Source organism: Spodoptera frugiperda, chromosome 9, assembly GCF_023101765.2.
Source record: "Spodoptera frugiperda isolate SF20-4 chromosome 9, AGI-APGP_CSIRO_Sfru_2.0, whole genome shotgun sequence".
Taxonomy (NCBI): Eukaryota; Metazoa; Arthropoda; class Insecta; order Lepidoptera; family Noctuidae; genus Spodoptera; species Spodoptera frugiperda.
In genome coordinates this window covers 5,838,129-5,858,585 of record NC_064220.1, presented here as the reverse complement: position 1 = coordinate 5,858,585, position 20,457 = coordinate 5,838,129, and the positions used below count along the sequence as shown (strand labels likewise).

Genomic DNA, 20,457 nt, shown 5'->3' with positions numbered 1-20,457 from the left:
GAATGCGTACGATGCGGGCCTATAGATGCTAACCTTAATACGACGGGAACTTGTGTAATAAGAACGTTGTATTAAAACCAATAAAACATTACTGTTAATATTTCGCGATCTTATTTATTATCAGTAACGAAACTAATTTCATATCTCTATACCTTTAGCTATTGTGTAAATGGATATTTAATTAAGTCCTTAAGTAATAATATCAGACTAACTATTGATTTTCTATCAAAGAGAAGTAAAGTTGTTTAACTCAAAGTCAAATCATTTATTCCAATTAAACCATAAATTGAAACGTCAACAAAGAAAGAAATAAGCTATAGTCTGTCAATCTCTTCGTCTGTCAGTTAGTCCGTCAGTGAAGCTAGGTGCTCGTTCCAAAGTGAAGCTTCTTTAATTAATAAATATTCTAAGATAGTTTCAAGGTGGTCAAAGTTCATATCATTTTTATTAGCAGTACTTAAACATGACTGAACAACACAGACTTTTACATTAAATCAAAACTTCATAACTTTGATATTAAAATCTTAATATTATTAAGAAACAATTTAATACAACGCAACGTCACGCCTTTTATCCCCGAAGGGGTAGGTAGAGGTGCACATAGCAGCACATAATGCTGATATACAACGAACTTCTACTTATTACCATTTACGTTATAAGTTCCAAGTAATAGGAGGTGAGCCTATTGCCATATACTGGGCACAATTCTAGGCTCCGTGCTTCTACGGAGAAATATTCGGAAAACTGAAAAAAGCCCCGTAATACTTTGCCCGATCCGGGAATCGAACCCGAGACCGCTTGTTCAGCAGTCACACTTGCGACCACTCGACCAAGGAGGCAGTCAAATTAATTTAAAAGCATAGGGAAGACAATATTTAATAACATTTTTAAAATATTAAATATCCCGAAATTATAAATACTATGGGGTCTCAAAACGGCACATGTTACTTGTGTTAATGAGTTTTTCAGATAGTCCCATTTGGGCGGCAATAAGGTTAATTGCCAAATCGACGTTATTGGCGCCCAACAAGGTACTGATAAAATCTACTTAAGATAAATTCTCGCTAATTGGATTCCCACTTACTTTGGTATATTTCTGCTTCAACTCTGACCTGGAAAGAGACAAAAAATATCTATTAAGTTATGTTTTAAATGATATTAATGAATATGTGTCGTATACATAAAACTTGTGACATCTACATATGTTATTATTCAAAGAGGTAAGTCGAGTTAATGTCTTTATATGCCTATTCTCCACGACGCGTATGCTTATCCACTTACAAATTGTCATTATACGAAACCATTTGTCATTTGTAGGCCGCGTATTGTCATTTATAGGATACATGCATTCGTCAAAATATATACCGTGGGATCTAAACTTTGGTTATCCAAATAAAGACCTTATTATTATCAAACACAAGGCACAATATCAAACTATATTTAAAAATTTCCCAATAAACTTTGAAATCGCGTAACTCGATATCATTTTTATAATTAAGAGACGAAGTTTACGCTTCCAACGAGACAGTAGCAGTCAGTAAAAATAAAATAAAAATATCATAATGAATTCTCCAACTTGACAACGATGATGCATGGTTTCCACAACTATTGCTTGAAAAAAAAAACGCATCGTTTAATTAAACGCAAATTTTCCAATACTTCATTAGGGGAGATAAATCGAAACCCAATTAATTACTGAATTGTATATGTGTTTGTTGGCCTAGTAAATAATTACAAAGTTTGCATTAACGAATGTTATCCATTTTATATATTAAAACCCGTTTTAATCTTCATGGTGTAAATAATTTGTCGGATGGATTCATAAATCGTCGATTGTATGTGAATTATTGTTATTATTAATTTTATTGGTCACCGAATTAACCTTTTAGCATTGGTGGCAAGGTTCAATTATTAACATTTTATAGAAAGTTTATGACATAATGTATTGACTTGTCATTTATTCGAGCCAAAATAATTTATATTATAAGTAGTGTTACTAACAATAACTGGGTAAAATGGAGATTCGGTCTAATATAATGGCTGTTCTAAGATTTGGTACATTGATATGAATGCCAAAGGGGGACTGCCGGACCTCTTGTCCGGCAGTCGCACTTGCAACCACTCGACCAATGAGGGCAGTATTTTCTAGTTATACGTGAAATTGGTGAAATTATTTACACAGTCATATTTAATATTAAAAACCTTACTTTAATATTCAAAACTTAAATCACCACCAAATCTTAAGCGACAACCCAGCAAGAAAGTAACCTCAAATCATAACCTCAATTGCAATCATTTATTTCAAAAACAGAGACGAAGACATACTTTCACTCAACCCAACATATTAATAAAGATCAAGTTTCATAATAACAAGCGATCATTCAAACAAACAAACAATACTATTACAGAATAAATGAAAGTAATCGTTTATGGCCGTTAATCCTCCGAAACTCGTCACTTCCTGTTTGGTGCAGAGACAATTTCCGGCGGCCATATTGAGAAATCCGGCCCATTACTTGCTAACGCTACTTTATCTGTGGTTATAAGAAAGGAGGACTGTTATGATTGTTTATGATGTTATTGTATGTCGTGGTGACACAGAGATTGTATATGCCCGTTTCTTATGCATGAGGGTGGGGGGGTTCGAAATTTATCAACGGGAAGTACCAATATTTCTTACAGTTAGTTATATGAACTTTCTAGGGTAATTTATTCAGAGACATTGTATGGTTACTTAACCTATTCTTTAGTGACAATTTTATTCTGAAAACAATCGCTAATGACTAGTCCGGAGTACGGCGGTTAGATACCACTGATAAACGGCAAAGGAAAATATAGTGAGGAATTCAAATCGCCAATTTTTTAAGCGTAGACAGTACCTTTACTCTTTAAATTGTTTGGTTCTGATAGTTATAGGCATAGTGTGTTAGTCTGTCTTAGAATATATTAAGGTGTTCAATCTTCGAAAAATAGGTAGGTAGCCTCATCTAGTTATTTAAGAGATTGACGTGTAAAAGAGTTACATTGTAACCCATTTGCAAAAATAAATGTCATTTATCATTTGATAGTAGCGGTATCCAATCATCCTATAACCAAGAAAATAGATTAACTTTAAAAATCTTAGAAAATAATTATCCGTCTTCAATAACGGTATTCGAAAAACGATTCGAATCTTGAAGAGATTTTAACCGCTTTTTTAAAAAATACCCTCGGGGCGGACATTTGCAGTTTTCTCCCCGTTCCCGGTTCAGTTGTGTCAGCAAAATTTCTTAAGCACTTCCAATAGAAAATGGTTATGAATTTTGATTAAGAGTAAAACTTGTAGACGGTAAAGTGCCCACTTTTCCTCCTCAAAGAAATTTTTAATGAAGTCTATTATTTGGTAAATTACTTTGGAAGTTTACAGCTTAATGGTGTTTACGAAAATTTTGTGTAATGTTTAGTTGATCCTGGAATCAGACAATGGATGGGTAGTTTGTTTGATCTATATTCTTACAGCATTAGTCTTCTCTAGCAAGTAATGAGACGGATCGATTTTGTAGACACGTTTACAGACAAGTATATACAATTCAAGGAAAGGTATGTGTACATTATGTATTATTTATTTTATGTAAAAATTGAGACTTTATTCATGAAGTGCAGCAATTGATCGTCCAAACATTATGCTGTTTACTTAATCAGAATCTGCACTGTGATGGTGGTGGTGGTCTAAGGAACCGACAGATTTACATATTTTATTTTTGCTATTTGATTTTCAAAAATGGTTATACTTTTTTATATGTATGTCGCGGATTCAAACGGATTTGAATCCTCGTGTTGGTGACATTCGTCCGCCATCTCGATATTTTTGTTCGGTCAGTGCGCACAACCGGCGCAGGCGACGTCTCTCGAGCAAGTGAGCGCTCAATTGACGTACACACTACTGACAGATTGAACTGACACATAGACACTTCATAACAAACTGTCACTGGCTAGTGTTGTCACTCGAATAAATGAATAATTATGAATTCTCCGACATGTACGTCATCGACATTCGTATTTAAGTCGTTTCTTATATGATCCACCACGCACGTGAGAGCGAGTGTCAGATTCTTACTGACGAGAAACCACTCCGTTCTTACTCCTACTTTTCGAGTCAGAGTCCCGGTAAAGGTAGTCCGTAGTTTCGGAGTACTTAGACTTGGGTTTGTTTGGACTGTCTGTTTACCAACAACTAGGCTTTATGGTCTAGTTACTACTAATTTTAAAGCATATCCACTATTAAAAATACAACAAATTTTGCTACTATTTGTTTTTACATGACAACAACTATTAATATACTACCTCTAAGAAACGAGCCCAGAAGACACTGGCTGTTTTCTCGGCACATTTCTTACAAGTTGCACAAGATATCATATTTATTCTTTTACTTTAAACAAATCGTTAAACATTGAGCTAACAAATGATTGGGACATCCCTGTGCATAATATTCGCTTTTATCGTCTTCCACTAGCGTCCAGGTTGGAAAATGCTATTTATAATTTTGCAAGAAAACTTAATAATGAGCTGATATATTTTTCTCGAGTGTTTTTGATAGTTTGTGGGTAGTGCATTTATCGAGGAAAGCTATAGGCTATAAAACATCACACAATGACTAATAGGAGCCGAGCAGTGGAAGTAGCTAGTCTAGTATAATTACGAACAAATACAAAATATTGTTTTAATTAAAATCTTGTATTGTTCACAACACAATATGAAAGTTTTCTTTAAGGAAAAGAAGAAAATGATGCAAGAAATAAACACCACCTGCTTACACATCTAATGAGGGAAGTAAGAAAGAGACAGCGCGCTACACTAAAACAGTGCAGTCATCTTAAATGTTCTCAAGCAACCGCATAACGTTATGCAATGCAAACTAAAAACAAAATAACTTAAAAGGGAAATGTATATTTGACACATAGACAGTTATGTCTTCTTGTTATCCCTTTTATATAGACTTTATTGTGCAATTTGTTAGGTAAGGTTAGGCGTGCTTCATCGTTGCCGTTGGTCTCATCATCGCCTGCGGTGGTGGTGAGCCGTGATGGTAATCAAACGTCATCTTAAGTATTAAGCGTGAAAAAAACAACCCATTATTAATTTCGTTTATTATTTTTTTTCTATACCGATGTTAGTTTGATTCATACAAATGTAGTATTTTCAACTACATGCATTAAGTTCTGAGTCTATTCCCTACGTAAAGTTCCTACTTAATTTTGTACTTAGGTAGGTAGTACTTACTATTTATATTTTCTTTTTATGCTAGAGGGTCATATTCATGAGCAGCCTTCCGCGACTCACGACGCGGCGATTGTCGCGTAGTAGCAACTACGATGAAACTAGTCGAGTTCCTTGTCAAACAGTTACATGAGTAAGCCGATAACATAATAATTAGCACAGCTTCGGTTCAGTAGCCAACTAATGGTAAAAAGACATCTTCTTGCTTGGTTAAAAATATATAATATATAATTTAGTTTAATAATAGCTGTTGTGTCTGCCTATCTTTATTTTCTTATCTGCACATTACCATAGATGTGCTAACTACATACCGAATGTCCTGTCTCCTACTATCTACCATGGACATATTTCTAACTAAGATACGCAGAGGCCACTACAATACTCCGTATAACACTTCGTCATCTTACAAGGATTACCATCTTACAAGGCTGAATTGTATACTGTAACTTGTACGGAGATTATGCTGAATTCATGGGCAATATCTGTGTCTGTAGATTTGGAATTGTTAGCAATAGTAGAACTGCAGCTGGTACCAGGAGCTACCGGTGTTATTTACTGTTGCATTCATAACATAACAGTATTCTAGGTATAACAGAATTAAGACAGGAAGGTGCATAGAGTAACCTAGGGTAGTTACACCTTTTTTATTTGAGGAGTAAAATCATTGTATGACATTTTACGCTTTGGGTGAAGTGAGAGAGAGAGAGAGAGAGAGTGTCAGACTCTTACTGACTAAAAACCATCCCCTACCTACACTTACTTAGAGCTGGAACTCCGGTAACTAGCACAGTTGTCCACAGCCGTGATTGGGAGGAGTTGATCCTTTTTTTTACATACATACATATCGTCACGCCTTTAATCCCCAAAGGAGTAGGCAGAGGTGCACATTATGGCACGTAATGCCACTGTACAATGTACACCCACTTTTCACAATTTATATTGTGAGTCCCATGTAATAGGTGGTGAGCCTATTGCCATATACCGGGCACATTTCCAGACTCCGTGCTACCACTGAGAAATTTTCGAAAAATCGAATCGAACCCGAGACCCCTTGCCCTTCGCAGTTGCAACCACTCGGCCAACGAGGCAGTCAGAGTCAGTCAGTCGAGGCAGATCATTTTTTTTAAGGGGTGAAAATCATCCAATGACTTCTTCCGTCTTAGGTTAGGCGAGAGAGACTGTCAGACTCTTACTGATTAAAAACCACCTCGTTCCTGCTTTGAGCTGGAGCTTCAGTAACTTTCAAGGGTACTGAGCTGCGGGAACCATAGAGTCAACACCTCTATAAATGTACCGTGGAGGAGCGAAACATATCAAACAAACGTCGGCCCATTAAACATAAAAGAAAAATATAAATGTAATGGTTGTACAAAAGTTTATTATTTTATAATCATACAGTTAGTGACAATCACATAGGTAACACACAGACAGCAGTTATACAGTTCAACACAATAATCTTAAGTTAAGTACAAGTTAGGGCGCCGCGCGACGCAGTCGCGCGCGCATGTGCTTTCACTACGGGCGTGTAGGGCCGACTGGCGACGTGAGGAGCGGTGGGAACGCCGCGGCTTGCGTTAGCGCGCGAAGCGCGGAACCGACGCGTCGGATGATATTCTCGTTATAACACAGCACGTAAACGACGCGACGGATGATATTCTCGCTACACACTCCCCCTCTAGTTCGGACATAGCGCCCTCGCGTTCGGACTAGCATCGAATTTACGGGGTCGACCACGCTTGCGCTTCTCACGAACCGGAGACACGATGTCGCCGACGAATGGCGTTAAGTGTGACACATGGTACCGTCCAATGTGTTCAGCTCGCGTAAGTCCCTCGATAACATAAGTGGTGGGACTTACCACTTCCCGAATACGATACGGGCCGTCTCTCCTAGGGATGAACTTCGCGGTTTGTCCACGGCCTGCGTCGTTCATACTCTGCGTCTTTAGGAGGACAAGGTCACCTACCTTATAATCCGGAGGCATACGTCTACCTTCATCAGCATACTTCTTCCTGATGGACTGGGCCTGCTCATGGACATCCCTGGCATCTAGAAGCGCTGTCGACAACCTACGAAGGTAAGGCGTAATACTCGGTACAAAATTATCATTATCCACGATGGCTTTCATGTCAGCTACGACGTCAGACGGTGCGCGCAGCTCCCTTCCGAAGGTAAGAAAAGCCGGTGAAAACCCCGTACTCGCTGTCACGGCTGAATTCATCGCAAACCTTATAGCTGCGAGATGGCGATCCCAAGAGGCGTGGTCCTTCCCCACCAGAATTGCCAACTGGGGTTTGAGGTCCCGGTTCTTGCGTTCAACGGGGTTGCTTTCCGGGTGGTACAACGGCGTCAAAGACTGTTTGATACCCATCACGTGACATGCCTGTTGCATCACCTCAGCTACGAACTGAACTCCGTTGTCGCTGACCATCCTACGCGGGACTCCAAACCTCAAGAAGACTTCGCCGATTAATCTCAGCGCACTCTACGCTGGTGGCGGTCTCCAACGCAAACAACTCAACCCAGTGAGTACACACGTCCTCTATAATAAGAATCCAACGGTTACCTTTAGCCGTCTTCGGCAAAGGTCCAAACAAATCTACTGACACGACCTCGAACCGGCGAGTCGCAGCAGGCGTCTGCAGTAGTCCTGCAGGCTTCTTGTTGTCTGCTTTATAACGCTGACAAGCAGCACAACGTCTAACATAGTCAGCAACGAAGGTTCTCATACCTACCCAAAAGTAGCGAGCTCTGATGCGCTGCAGTGTTTTCTCAACACCGAAATGACCTGCGGTGGGAGCGTCATGGAAGTCAGCAAGGATGCCCTCTCTTTCATGACTCGGTACCACGAGACAAGCGGAGTCAGCGTCGTCAGTCTCGGGTGCACACCGATACAACACTCCATCAGACATCAGATAACCTCGTTCTGACCAGCCCCTCCCCCTAGACGGATCGGAGTCCTCCAGATCCTCTACGATCGTCTTCAGCTCGGGGTCCTTGAGTTGGTTGTCACGTACGTCGGTAGGTGCCCTGTGCGGTATATCTACAGTTACTAAGCATACCTCGCATCCACCTGGGTCCTTTTCACAACAGGCGGGGCGGCTTAGCGCGTCTGCAATCACGTTCACCTTACCGGGGGTATACTGGATCTGTAAGTTATAAGCCTGAAGGGTCAATGCCCACCTTGCCAAACGGCCACTGGGGGACTTCAAACTCATCAACCAGCGTAAGGGTTGATGATCGGACTTGACGATGACCTCTGATCCTTCGATGTAGCCCCTGAATTTAGTCACCGCCCAGACCACAGCTAGTGCCTCCCTTTCCGTGGTGGTATAGTTGCGCTCAGCCGGCAACAGCAACCGACTGGCGTACTCCACAGGCCTCTCATCAGGGCCCTCCCCCTGCATCAGAACTGCTCCGAGACAGTAACTACTACTGTCGGTATTAAGAGAGAAGGGCTTACTTTCGTCAGCTTGACGGAGTATGGGTGCGGTGACCAGGAGTCTCTTGATATGCTCGAACGCAGCCTGCTGCTCTTCATGCCACCTCCATGAGCTATTCTTCTTGAGAAGGTCAGTTAAAGGCTTCGCGACAGCGGCGTAATTCGGCACAAATCGCCGGAACCAGCTTGACGTAGCTAAGAAACCTTTAAGCTGCCTCTCGTTCTTCGGGGCAGGCATGTCAGCTATGGCTGAGGTCTTCTCCGGGTCTACCTGCAAACCACCGGGTACAATAATGTGCCCCAGGAACCGCACCGAATCACAGGCAAAACAACTTTTCTTGCGGTTAACACGCAGATTAAATTTATCCAGCCTATCGAAGACTGCCTCCAGATCCTCGAGGTGTTGTTCGAAGGTGGGTGACAGAACAATCAGGTCATCTAGGTATCCTAGGATACTTACCGATCTACCACCACCCCGGGGGTCTGAGGATGTCACAGCGCCGTCACTGGTCTCGAGTGTCTGCGCTGGTACAACCAGGTTCGACCGGAACCGGTCGATCAGTCTCTGGAACGTGGCACCGGAGTTGCGCAATCCCATGGGCATTCTCTTAAACCTGTAGGTGCCAGAGGGCGTAACAAACGCGGTCTTGTCGCGGTCCTCCTCCGCAACACTTACCTGGAAATAGCCAGAATGAAGGTCGAGCGTTGACATGTAGGCGGTGGTCTTCGCGGCATGAAGAACGTCTTCTATGCGCGGCAGTGGGTACCGGTCAGGCTCCGTCACAGCATTGAGCTTGCGGTAATCCACACATAATCGGACGCCACCGTCTTTCTTCTTCACCAACACTACGTTCGCGGCCCACAGCGACTCACACTCCTCTATAACGTCTGCTCGCAGCAGCTTCTCGAGCTCACCGTCCAGCAGCTGCTTCTTACCTGCCGACATCCGGTAGGGTGGTGAGGCGGTAGGCTCCTGCCTCTCGCCTACTCGAATGTGGTGAGTAGCGTAAGATGTAGCTGGTCCCTCGGTGGCGAAGCGCGCAGCCTTAGAAATTATCAGCTGGTTGAGCTGCGTCCTCTGAGCAGGTGACAGCTTAGATCCTTCGTTTTCTCTCAGTGCCAGGCCGGTGGTGTTAACCTGCATCAGGTCTGCGTCACTGGTGGACATAAGACTGTAAGAGCGCACAAAGGGTACCTTCACCTTTGTCGAATCTGAAAAATACCAACAACCACGTTGAAGGTCAAGCAAAATACCAGATTTCGTAATAAAATCTTGTCCGAGAAGCGTCCTATTCTCCGCCCCTGGTATAACAATAAATGTTGTAGGTACAATACGTCCCCGTACTACAACATTCGTATCGCACAACAACACGTCACGTGTATGTTGGGTCCCGTCGGCCAACCCTATCGTGCGGCGGCCCGATGTAAAACTAGTCCCGTTCTTCAACAAAATAGCATACAAACCGGGGCTAGCTAAGCTTTCGGTAGCGCCGGTATCAAGCACAGCGACACCTAATAACGAAGCCACTTCAATATTTATCGTCGGCTGCGACGTGGAGGAATCGTGTGTATAAGCACTTTGGAAACTTACCTTCCCGTCGGCGGCCGCGGTTGGTGCATCTTCCTTGCACTTGCCTTTACAAGTGGGACATTTCGACCGAATAACGCCTTCACGACCGCAACCATAACAAGCTAACTCATTACCTTTCGACTTACACTCGTCCGTCGTGTGTCCGAAACGTTTGCAGCGTGCACAGCGTGGTCTAACACGTTTAGAAGTCGCGCTTCTACTATCTATGTTCGAACTAGAGTTGGACGTAGTCGTTTGAGGGTTAACATTTTTCACCGCAGCCGTTTGCGGGTTAATATTTTTACCGGTCGAGGTTGAAGGGTTATCTTTATCACGTAAGTTCGTGTTCGCGGTATTATTGTTGTGAGACGATGTACTAGATTGGTTCGCTTCGCCCAGCATCTCCTCTACGTACCTAGCTCTCTCAAGTAGACAGTCGACACTACTTACGCTATCACGCGGAACACGTTTGCGGATTCTACGGTGTAACAGGCCATACACTATATCGAGTTGCATTTGTTCTGGTAAAGGATATGGTAACCGCGAAATGTTAGCACGCACACGCGAAATATATACGTCGGCACTTTCACTTTGTTGTTCTGTCGCGAATATGTCGCGTAAGACCCTGTGGGCTGGGCGCGCCGCGCCGTACATGAAGCGCAGCCGGCGTAACGCGTCGTCCCAGCTCTCCACAGTAGGTCGCACTCCTCGCCACCACACGGCGGCGTCTCCGGTCAGCAGCATCGGCAGTCCTCGTAACGCGTGGTCGTCTGACACGCCTGCGCACTCCTTGTAGACGAGCACGCTCTCGATGAACGCTTCCACGACGTCGGCGTTGCAGGCGGCTCCATCGAACCGAGCCGTGCACCGGGTAAAATTGCTCTGCGCAGTGTGCACCGCGTGCACTCCTGCAGCAGGAGGTTGAGTCGACCCCCTCATCACGCTGGCCAGGATCCTAGATAGCTGGTCTTCCGACATTGTGATCGTATTCGTATCGCGTCGGTCCGTTGTGGTAGGTGACGCCGCCGCCATGTTGTCGTCCGCGGCGGTTCCCGCCACTCGCGTATCCGTGAACTCTTCGTCACTATCACTACTGCGGTTCTCGATGGCCGTCTGTCCGCGTGTTTTCGGCATCTTCTCGAGACACGACGGTTACAGCCTCGGTACAGTAGGTACACAACAGACTTCAACAGAGCGTGGAATACGTTCGCACTCGCGTAGGTACTTTGAGCACGAGCCACGAGTTGGGCGCAATTTTTTGTAATGGATGTACAAAAAGTTTATTATTTTATAATTATACAGTTAGTGACAATCACATAGGTAACACACACAGTTATACAGTTCAACACAATAATCTTAAGTTAAGTACAAGTTAGGGCGCCGCGCGACGCAGTCGCGCGCGCATGTGCTTTCACTACGGGCGTGTAGGGCCGACTGGCGACGTGAGGAGCGGTGGGAACGCCGCGGCTTGCGTTAGCGCGCGAAGCGCGGAACCGACGCGTCGGATGATATTCTCGTTATAACACAGCACGTAAACGACGCGACGGATGATATTCTCGCTACATAAATATATATCGAGTGTTTTGTTGCGTGTCGTGTGTGTGTTTTTGTGTTGCACCTCTGTTGCGTGAGCATTTCATAGCAAGCTGAAAATACAGCGGAATGAAAACTAAAAATTACTGCTATTGTTAGTGTAACCTGGAAGGTTGTCCACTGCCGCGCTTAGGAAGAGTTGATCCTTAGGATATATTATTGAACAGTTTCCACTACACTTCAAAACCACAACCAACTTGCATAAATTATCATTATTCACTTCCAATTAAAAATGGTTACACATACCATTCATCCATTAAGAATACATGAAAAACATGTCAGTAATTCAGGAACAGTAATAAAACCGCGATTGCCACAAACAATGAGTTGCAAGGAGATAAGCCGGTGGCACTGACAGTGCCTGCCCCAGTAATTGAATGCCAGTTCTGTGATAAATATTCAACTACATACATACATACACGTCAGTCAAAACCAGTATAACTTGACCGTCGAATGTGAAGTAAGGTCGTATAAAGAGGGGTCAGGATAAACTGGTTCCTATAGATACATACAATACATACACGTCAGTACATAACCAGTATAACTTGACCGTCGAATGTGAAGTGAGGTCGTACAAATCGGGGTCAGGATAAACTGGTTTATACAACGTGTAACAAAATACCCATATACATCAAGAAGCCCTGATGAATACAGGTTGAATAGAACCTCTACACAAAGTTTCAGCTTAAAATACGTTTAAAAAATATTAGTACCAAATACTTGGTATCGCATAGTTCTTGATTACAAATCATACAAACGTGCCACGACACTGCAGGGGTCACTCGCTAATATTACGAAACATTTCTTCTGTCAATCAAATCGCCTAGTACCTGTTTACCTAATTTTGATTCGCGCGGCGGCACGATCGGAAAAATTCATAACTTGGTACCACGATAATATGAGTTTAAAAAACCCTTGCGGTATCGTTTGTTATGTTGTCTAGAAGCCGTGCACTTGATATGTATACCCCCTTTTAGGGTTCCGTAGCCAAATGGCAAAAAACGGAACCCTTATAGATTCGTCATGTCTGTCTGTCTGTCTGTCTGTCTGTCCGTCCGTATGTCACAGCCATTTATTTCCGAAACTGTTGGGCCTACATAGTTGAAACTTTGTAGGTTGATGTATTTCGGTAACCGCTATTCGGATTGTGAATAAAAAATAATTAATTAAAAATTTTAGGGGGTTCAACTCCATACATGGAACAGTTTCAAAAAAATTTTTTTTTTGCAACTAACATATCCGTGATGGGTGTCTATGGATAGGTCTTTAAAAAAGACATTAAGGTTCCTAAAACCATTTTTCGTCAAAATCAATCGTTTGAAAGTTAGACGCTTCCAAAGTGGAAAAATGAGTGTCCCCCCCTCTAACTTTTAAAATAAGAGAGTGAGAAAACTAAAAAAAATATATGCTATAAAATTATATATAAAATTAGTATAAAATTGGTTTGAACCAGATATCATTATTAGTTTTAAAAAAATAAAACATTTTCAAAAACCGCAAATATAACTTTGTCGTTCATACAAACACTATGTAAAACCAAGTTATTTTATAACTTTTATAATATATCATCTACTTGCTACGGAACCCTTCATGGGCGAGTCCAACTCGCTCTTGGCCGGTTTTTGTTACACGTTGTATAGATTGATGTGTGCATTTTAACGTATGTTTGAGTAGTTGTGCGTGGTAAAGGGTTGTATGTATTATGTAACAGTGAGCTTGATTAGTTGATTCCTTTGACCATGTGACTTGATGCAGGTCTCGGTAATGGTGGAGAAGAAATCTCTGGCGGAATATTATTGTTACATTCGAACTACGTTAGTAATGTTACACAGAATTTAATTGTGAAACTGATTGAAAGAAAGAAAACATGGAGATTCTTGATAGTATTTTTTTTAGTTGTCTACTTTTTTGGTACGAGCAAATATTCAACATAGGCAGAAGTGCAAGCCAGACTACCACACATGGAAGATACCGGAGCTGCGGACAAGGTAACAGGAGCTCCGGCTCAAAGTAGGAGTAGGAATGGGGTTGTTTTTAATCGGTAAGAGTCTGACACTCCCTCCCGCCGAAAAAAGGCAGTGGTGCCCACTATGGCACGTAATGCCACTGTACAATGTACACCCACTTTTCACAAGTTATGTTTAAGTCCCATGTAATATGGAACCTATTGCCACTAACATAAATTTTTCTTTTAAACTATATATTTGAATTTCTAAAATACCTTATGATATCTAATAAAACATATTTCTAACTTTAGCAAAGCAAACATTCACAGAAAAATCACGATAATCAAACACAGACTAACGATATTTACACAATCAAACATGACCTTTAAATCTATCAGCATAAAAACGATAATCGAATATACCTATTTGGCAAAATTACCCCTAACTTGAAAATCAATTTTAATCCCTATCCAAGTACCGCTGTTGTTAAGAAAAGAAATACTTGGGCTGTATAATAGGTACTGGTATATTTATACAACGGATTATAAAAATATATGAGAAAAATATGAGGAAGAGAAAACAAAAGAATAATTTTTATGCGCGCATGCGCGCGATGCGTACATGTGATGCTTGTACAGCTGCTCGGGCAAAAGTGGCGAGTTGCGATCTTCCCTTTGATGCCGTCACTTTTTCCGTCGCCAGCCAGCAAACAAAAAGTATTTAAACGTAAGGTTTTATGTTCGTTCAGACGTTTCCGAACAGCTGTTAAACAAATCTAATATTAATTCTAATTTGTTAGTTTCGTCGTTCTAGGGTATTAGGAACGCGACACCGTCACAACCACGTCCCGTCGTCGTCTCGCCGAGTTGTCACGTCTCCGAAACGTGTCGAGAGGTAGACGCCATGCTTAATTAGATACCACTGACAATCATTCATTATTTTACCCGAGAAGACATTTGCGTTAGTGAGTTATTTTCCTTAGTAACTGAGCTGGAATATGTTATGTGTGTTGTCACGCCTTTTGTCTCTGAAGGGGTAGGCACATTACGGCACGTAATGCCACTGTACAATGTACACCCACTTTTCACCATAGTAATAAGGGGTGAGTCTATTGCCATATATTGGACACTATTCCAGACTCCGTGCTACTACTGAGAAATTTTCGAAAAGGTGAAAGAAAGCCCAGGAATTGAACCCGAGACCCCTTGCCTGGCAATCACACTTGTGACACTCTGGCGTCTTCTTAGGTAAAAAGGACTTACTCAAACCTTATTCGAGAAGTATGTCTGTGCGATAAGAGGCTTTTGGTCAGCAGTGGCCACTTAAGGCTGTTGATGTGATGTGATGATCACATTGGATTTACTGTGAGCTTGACATATTTTTTTATTAATTCATGGCTGAAATAAAGTTGAGATTCACTTCTAATAATTTCAATGGCAAATAAAGGTAAACAATTTAATACCATGTACTTTATTAGATACAAGAATAAAAACTAAACACCACTATGCTTGGCAATCACAATTTCTTATAACAACACAATCAAATTGACTCTAAACCCTTACACAATAATTATACTTTTTTTTTTTTTTTTTTTTTTTCAGGGGGAAAATCATCCAATGACTTCTCCCGCCTTGGGTGAGGCGGGAGGGAGTGTCAGACTCTTACTGACTAAAAACCACCCCGTTCCTTCTCCTGCTTTGAGCCGGAGCCCCGGTAACCTTTTACGTTTTCCGCAGCTCCGGATCGAGCATCAACCCTACTGGGCCCCAACTGTGGTGGTCTGGCTCTTTGAGGCGCGCGCGGAACGCGACGCGCCGTACGCACGGGTCTGGTTCTGTTCGGGCGGCGAGCTACCCTTACTCGTCGTCCGCAGACCCGCACTTACGGTGGCCGGAGATCGTCACGCGATCCCCGACGCTCGGAGTGTCTTCTGCGGCGGCTGGGGCGTGAGGAGGATCGTTCCCTCACGCGCTCCGCCTCCTCCTTAGCTAGCATGACTGCTTCGCAGAAGGAGGAGACGGCGTCCCATTCCCCCTCGCTCCGCACCATGGCCTGAACCAGGGCCGGACGCGAGAGGTCACCGTCGCCGATCACATCCCTAAGGACACGGCGATGCTCAGCCCATGCAGGGCACACCGCTACTGTATGTTCCACCGTGTCCTCCGGGTGATCCTCGCAATGACGACACCCGGGCGTTTCCTCCCGCCGAATCCGAAACAGGTACCTACCGAAACTTCCGTGTCCGGTAAGCACCTGCGTCAGGCGGTAGGTGAGGACGCCATGACGCCTCTCTAGCCACTCCTCAAATACACAATATACTTAAGGTTGCATTTCGCATTACACCTTTCTTTTCTTTTTTAATTGGTGTCCTATACTGTGTACTTAGCATATAAATACTCCCTATGTGGACTTGCCAGTACAACGTTACTGACTAATAATAGACAGCAAGTTAACCTACACCAATATGTGTTTTTTTTTTCGACTCTATATGAAAAGCATAGAGTTGAAAATCGAATAAAGGAATGTAACAGAAAAGGATAGCTTGACATGCCTCTGTACAAGTAAGTACACACGGCTAAACATCGAGCTACGCGTAACCAGTATAAGCTGACCGTTGAATGTTTTGAAAGTTCATGCAAAGCGAGACCAAGATAAACTGGGTATGTGCACCTTGATGTGTTGTTATGTGTTCCTTCCTAAGTATGTTCAACACTTCTAGCAGCCCTCGTTACTATCCTTGTTGGATAGAGGTAGGTGGCCAATGCTAATCTACACCAAGACATGAACTGCAGGTTCTATGGGAAATTGAACTTAAGGGCCTTGTATTTTTGGCTTGCTTTCCAGTGCCAGTCAAGTATTGTTGGTATTTTTGGTGAATGACAATCGAAAAATAATAGGATGTTCTTAAAACATCTATCTGATGCAGAAATCATAAAGCATTTTGTTATACTATAGCAGTATGCACCTATGTATGACGAATGTATAGTAGATGCATGAACAGCATATGAAGTTACTCTAAATTGACAAAGAGCAATGCCCATTTAGGATGAAAAAACCAACCTGGTACAACCACGAAGTATCACAAAAATAAAAATGGATATGAAAGAAAACAATGGGTAAACGCCACTTCCGACTGCCTCAACTACCATTGCAATGGATATAACAAAGTTCGGAAACTATCACCTAAACTCTGTTACAGCACAGCCAATAGTCAAACAACGAAACTATTACAATCCGCTAAATAAACTTTGATCACCCATCTACGAATAATTTCAAACCGATCCATAACTCAACCAGAACCTGACCTGATCCACACACACAGACATACCAAAAATTTCAAACGAGCAACTGACGAACAAATCGTTTTAGCGCAGTTTTTCCCGGAGTACGATTATGGGCACCAGAGCAAACGCAACTGCGGTTGTTTACAACCAACCAGATTAATTTCCCGGTCCGGTCGGCCGGCATAAATTGTGGCTAGCTCAGCTTTTGTTAGAAGGAACTCGGTTTTAATTAGAGCAAATTTGGGAATATTAATCTCAGACGATTCTGTCTGGATAGTGCGGTTTGATAAATTGTTGAGGTTATCGTGTCGTCTAGGTACGATGTTCTTGGTCATATTTTAACAAGATAAACAGCTGCTCGTTTAGATTTATAGATTTGTGTATCTTGGACGGCTCGGCCGCCTATAAAGAATCTGTCTAATGGATAAATCGAATTTAAATTAATGTTTATTTATAGTTTTCCATTACGTTCTGAATGTACGTTTGATTACTTGTATCTTTTAGATATTCAGTTTAGATTAAGCACAAATGTAATTTATTAATTAAATGTAATTTATTAATTACATTTGTGCTTAATTATTAATAGTGCTTAAGTATTAATTATTAATAGTTTAGATTAAGCACAAATGTAATTTATAAATTACATTTGTGATTAATCTAAACTGACAACGAACTAAAGACAACGAGACGTTTCCTTTTAATGTCGTGAGACCTTGATCACAACTCTTAAACCATAAATAAGGAACTTGTATTTATGAATATCCAAACCAATCTCTTTATAAAATAAAAAACCCAAAACCAAATATCACACCAGAAAATGTTATTCAAAGTGCTTAAGAAAACAAATACCAGCGCTTATAAGCATCGTTATTGGCGAGAAAATCCTTAATAACACTTATTTTCATACAAAATACCTAAAAACATGCCCAAATAGGTATAAGGGAAATTATTTCAAATTCTTTTCTGGATCCAGATTGTGGTAAACAGGAGGGGAAAACACATGAATGTTATTAGCGAAATTGTTTTGCATACTGTTGCGAAGGAGACAAAGAGTTTGGAGGCAATATTACGTCCAATGAAAACATTGTCAAGATCAAACATCCTTGTTCTTTTACCTAAAAAGTTGCTTTACCTTTTGTAAGACATTTTCTTTTTCAGCCTTTGATCTTAGGATGTGTTACTTGCAAACATGTGGTTAAGCCCTATGACTAGAAGACAAGTAATGTTCCTTTATATGTATGCCATGTTTTTTCTTCTGGAAAGACGAGCAAAGGGTTTTCGTGAAGCCAATTTTTTGGGTAGTGAACATTTTTAATTTAGATTTTTAGATAACCCAATGATATTGGCCCTGAACTGAAACTGAACTCAATTATTTTTTTGATTTATGAAAGAAAAAGAGACAAACGTGGCTATCGAGTATTTCATCCCCCAACCAAGGCAACGGACGTTGAGATTTACTGCTTTTTTATGGAATAAGCCGGTAAACGAGCAGACGGATCACCAGAAATTGCCGCCGCCCATGGACACTTGAAAGACCAGAGGCGTTACTAGTGCGTTGCCGGCCTTTTGGGGGATAGGAATTTAAAGGTTGTTGGAGAGTCGGGAATATGGAAATGGGTAATTGGACCTTCTGTAACCTCACTCACACGACGAAACACAACGCAAACGTTGTTTTACGTTGGTTTACTGTGAGGTCGTGGTATCACTCCAATTGAGCCGGGTCATTCGTGACGAAATATGACTCTCTTACACTTAAAATGCGGTTTTAAAAATTTGCTATGAGTGAATTTAAAAACTGTGATCACAAATTCACAGCATTACAGACAAAACCTTAAACTCTTGAAGCACTGAAAATGTTTTTAAACCAACAATTGAAGGCAATCGAACAACCTTTGATACAAACTCTAACAAACACTTGGAAAGCGGATCCAACGACACAGTACCAATAGATGAGATATAAAGTATATTGGCATAGTTTAACGAGAGGACCTCAAGCACCAGTTCAATACGATTGTATAACAAGTGCTATCCATTCGGAATGGACACTGAAGCACAACTCGGGAATCATAACTTTAAACCGGGAATTATGCACGATCGCTTAGTCTGCTAACTATAAACTACCAGACCACATTTAGTTTCACTTCCCAATAGTTACTCCGGATATTCGATACTCAAGTTAGATTCGATATTTTTTTTTTATATATATTTTCGTTCTTCTTATATCAGTGGCAACTTGCACGGTAACGGTATTTAACAAAACTAACGAACAAAGATAATGTTTAAATTTAATTCCTATGTGTACCTCTGCTTACCCCTTAGGGACATAAAAAACGTGATATTATGTCATGTTTAATAAAGCATTTCTCATGAATTCCGAGAAGGATCAGTTGACAACCAGATGTTTTTGCTGCAAACATGGTATTAATTTTCTGGGCCGTCGATCCGTTTAAAATTGCGACTACCCTCCGCATGAAACGCTCAACTGTTGAGCGGATTAACTGGTTTTGGCCCGTTACAATTTATCGGTGTTTTAACAAACGGAATCCAAATTAATTATTTGTTTAGCTCTGTCAATTTTTCCTTCGTATAATTGATTGAACATTTTACGTCATTTCGTATTTATTGAAAAAGCGAGCGAGTAACTTTCAAGCTAATTTGATTACCTCGAAAGTCACTTTATCTTTATCCCCAATTGTGTAAGTTACCATGACATCAACATGTTAAAGACCTATCATAACATATTCGGGTTCCCAAATTGAATTTTAAATTCACTAGCTTCTGTCCCTCGTTGGGCGCCAATAGAATTTACTGACGCCCAAACGGGGACTAATGAAATCAAAGTAGTTTACTAGTTCAAAAATACGTTCAAACTAATAACTGAACTCATTTTCATGAAAAGGACATGGCTAAACCAAAGTATGGACGTCGTAACCCGTACAAAAAAATATAGTATAAATATGGTACCTAGCAATAAATAAAGCCGCATAATTAAAGATTGATATTTTGTAGTTAAGAAGGTCCAGAAACTTGGCATATCTGCGCAATCCTGAAAATAAAGTAGCGCTCCTACGTCAAACAACGTTACAAAAACTTCAAAATATAACATTGCTCTGAACTTTTCCAAGGCGTTTTGAGGTACCTAAGCCGAAAGTTATTTATATATGAGGTAGATAGGTAAACAGTTCTGCTTATACTAGATAATGAACACAAAGTAACCAAGGACAGACACAAAATATATAGTAAGATTATGCAATCTTATACAAAATATATATTTTGTGTCGATCAAAACATTTACAATTATTTGGTTTCAGAAAAAAGTCATTATATTACCGTTATTAAAAATTGATGTTCGTTTAATTATTTCGA

The 20,457-nt window shown here is 41.2% G+C and overlaps 3 protein-coding genes across 6 annotated transcripts in view; all 3 read right to left on the bottom strand.

Annotated features, from left to right (window-relative positions):
- LOC118271123 (immunoglobulin superfamily containing leucine-rich repeat protein) overlaps nucleotides 1-20,457 on the bottom strand; it is a 380,874-nt gene that overhangs the window by 138,845 nt on the left and 221,572 nt on the right. For all 4 annotated transcript variants that reach the window (XM_035587058.2, XM_035587059.2, XM_035587060.2 and 1 more), the window contains one exon: nucleotides 1,085-1,112. The gene's annotated coding sequence lies outside the window, so the exon portion shown is untranslated. The remainder of the gene's footprint in view (nucleotides 1-1,084; nucleotides 1,113-20,457) is intronic.
- Nucleotides 1,065-7,687, bottom strand: LOC126910998 (uncharacterized protein K02A2.6-like). The gene is made up of 2 exons (XM_050695708.1): nucleotides 7,115-7,687; nucleotides 1,065-1,112 (listed from the first exon to the last, which is right to left on the bottom strand). The coding sequence occupies exons 1-2, from the start codon at nucleotides 7,685-7,687 to the stop codon at nucleotides 1,065-1,067; spliced, it is 621 nt and encodes a 206-aa protein (XP_050551665.1).
- Nucleotides 7,689-11,558, bottom strand: LOC126911040 (uncharacterized). Its single transcript, XM_050695865.1, has one exon. The coding sequence runs from the start codon at nucleotides 11,400-11,402 to the stop codon at nucleotides 7,689-7,691; it is 3,714 nt and encodes a 1,237-aa protein (XP_050551822.1). The 5' UTR covers nucleotides 11,403-11,558.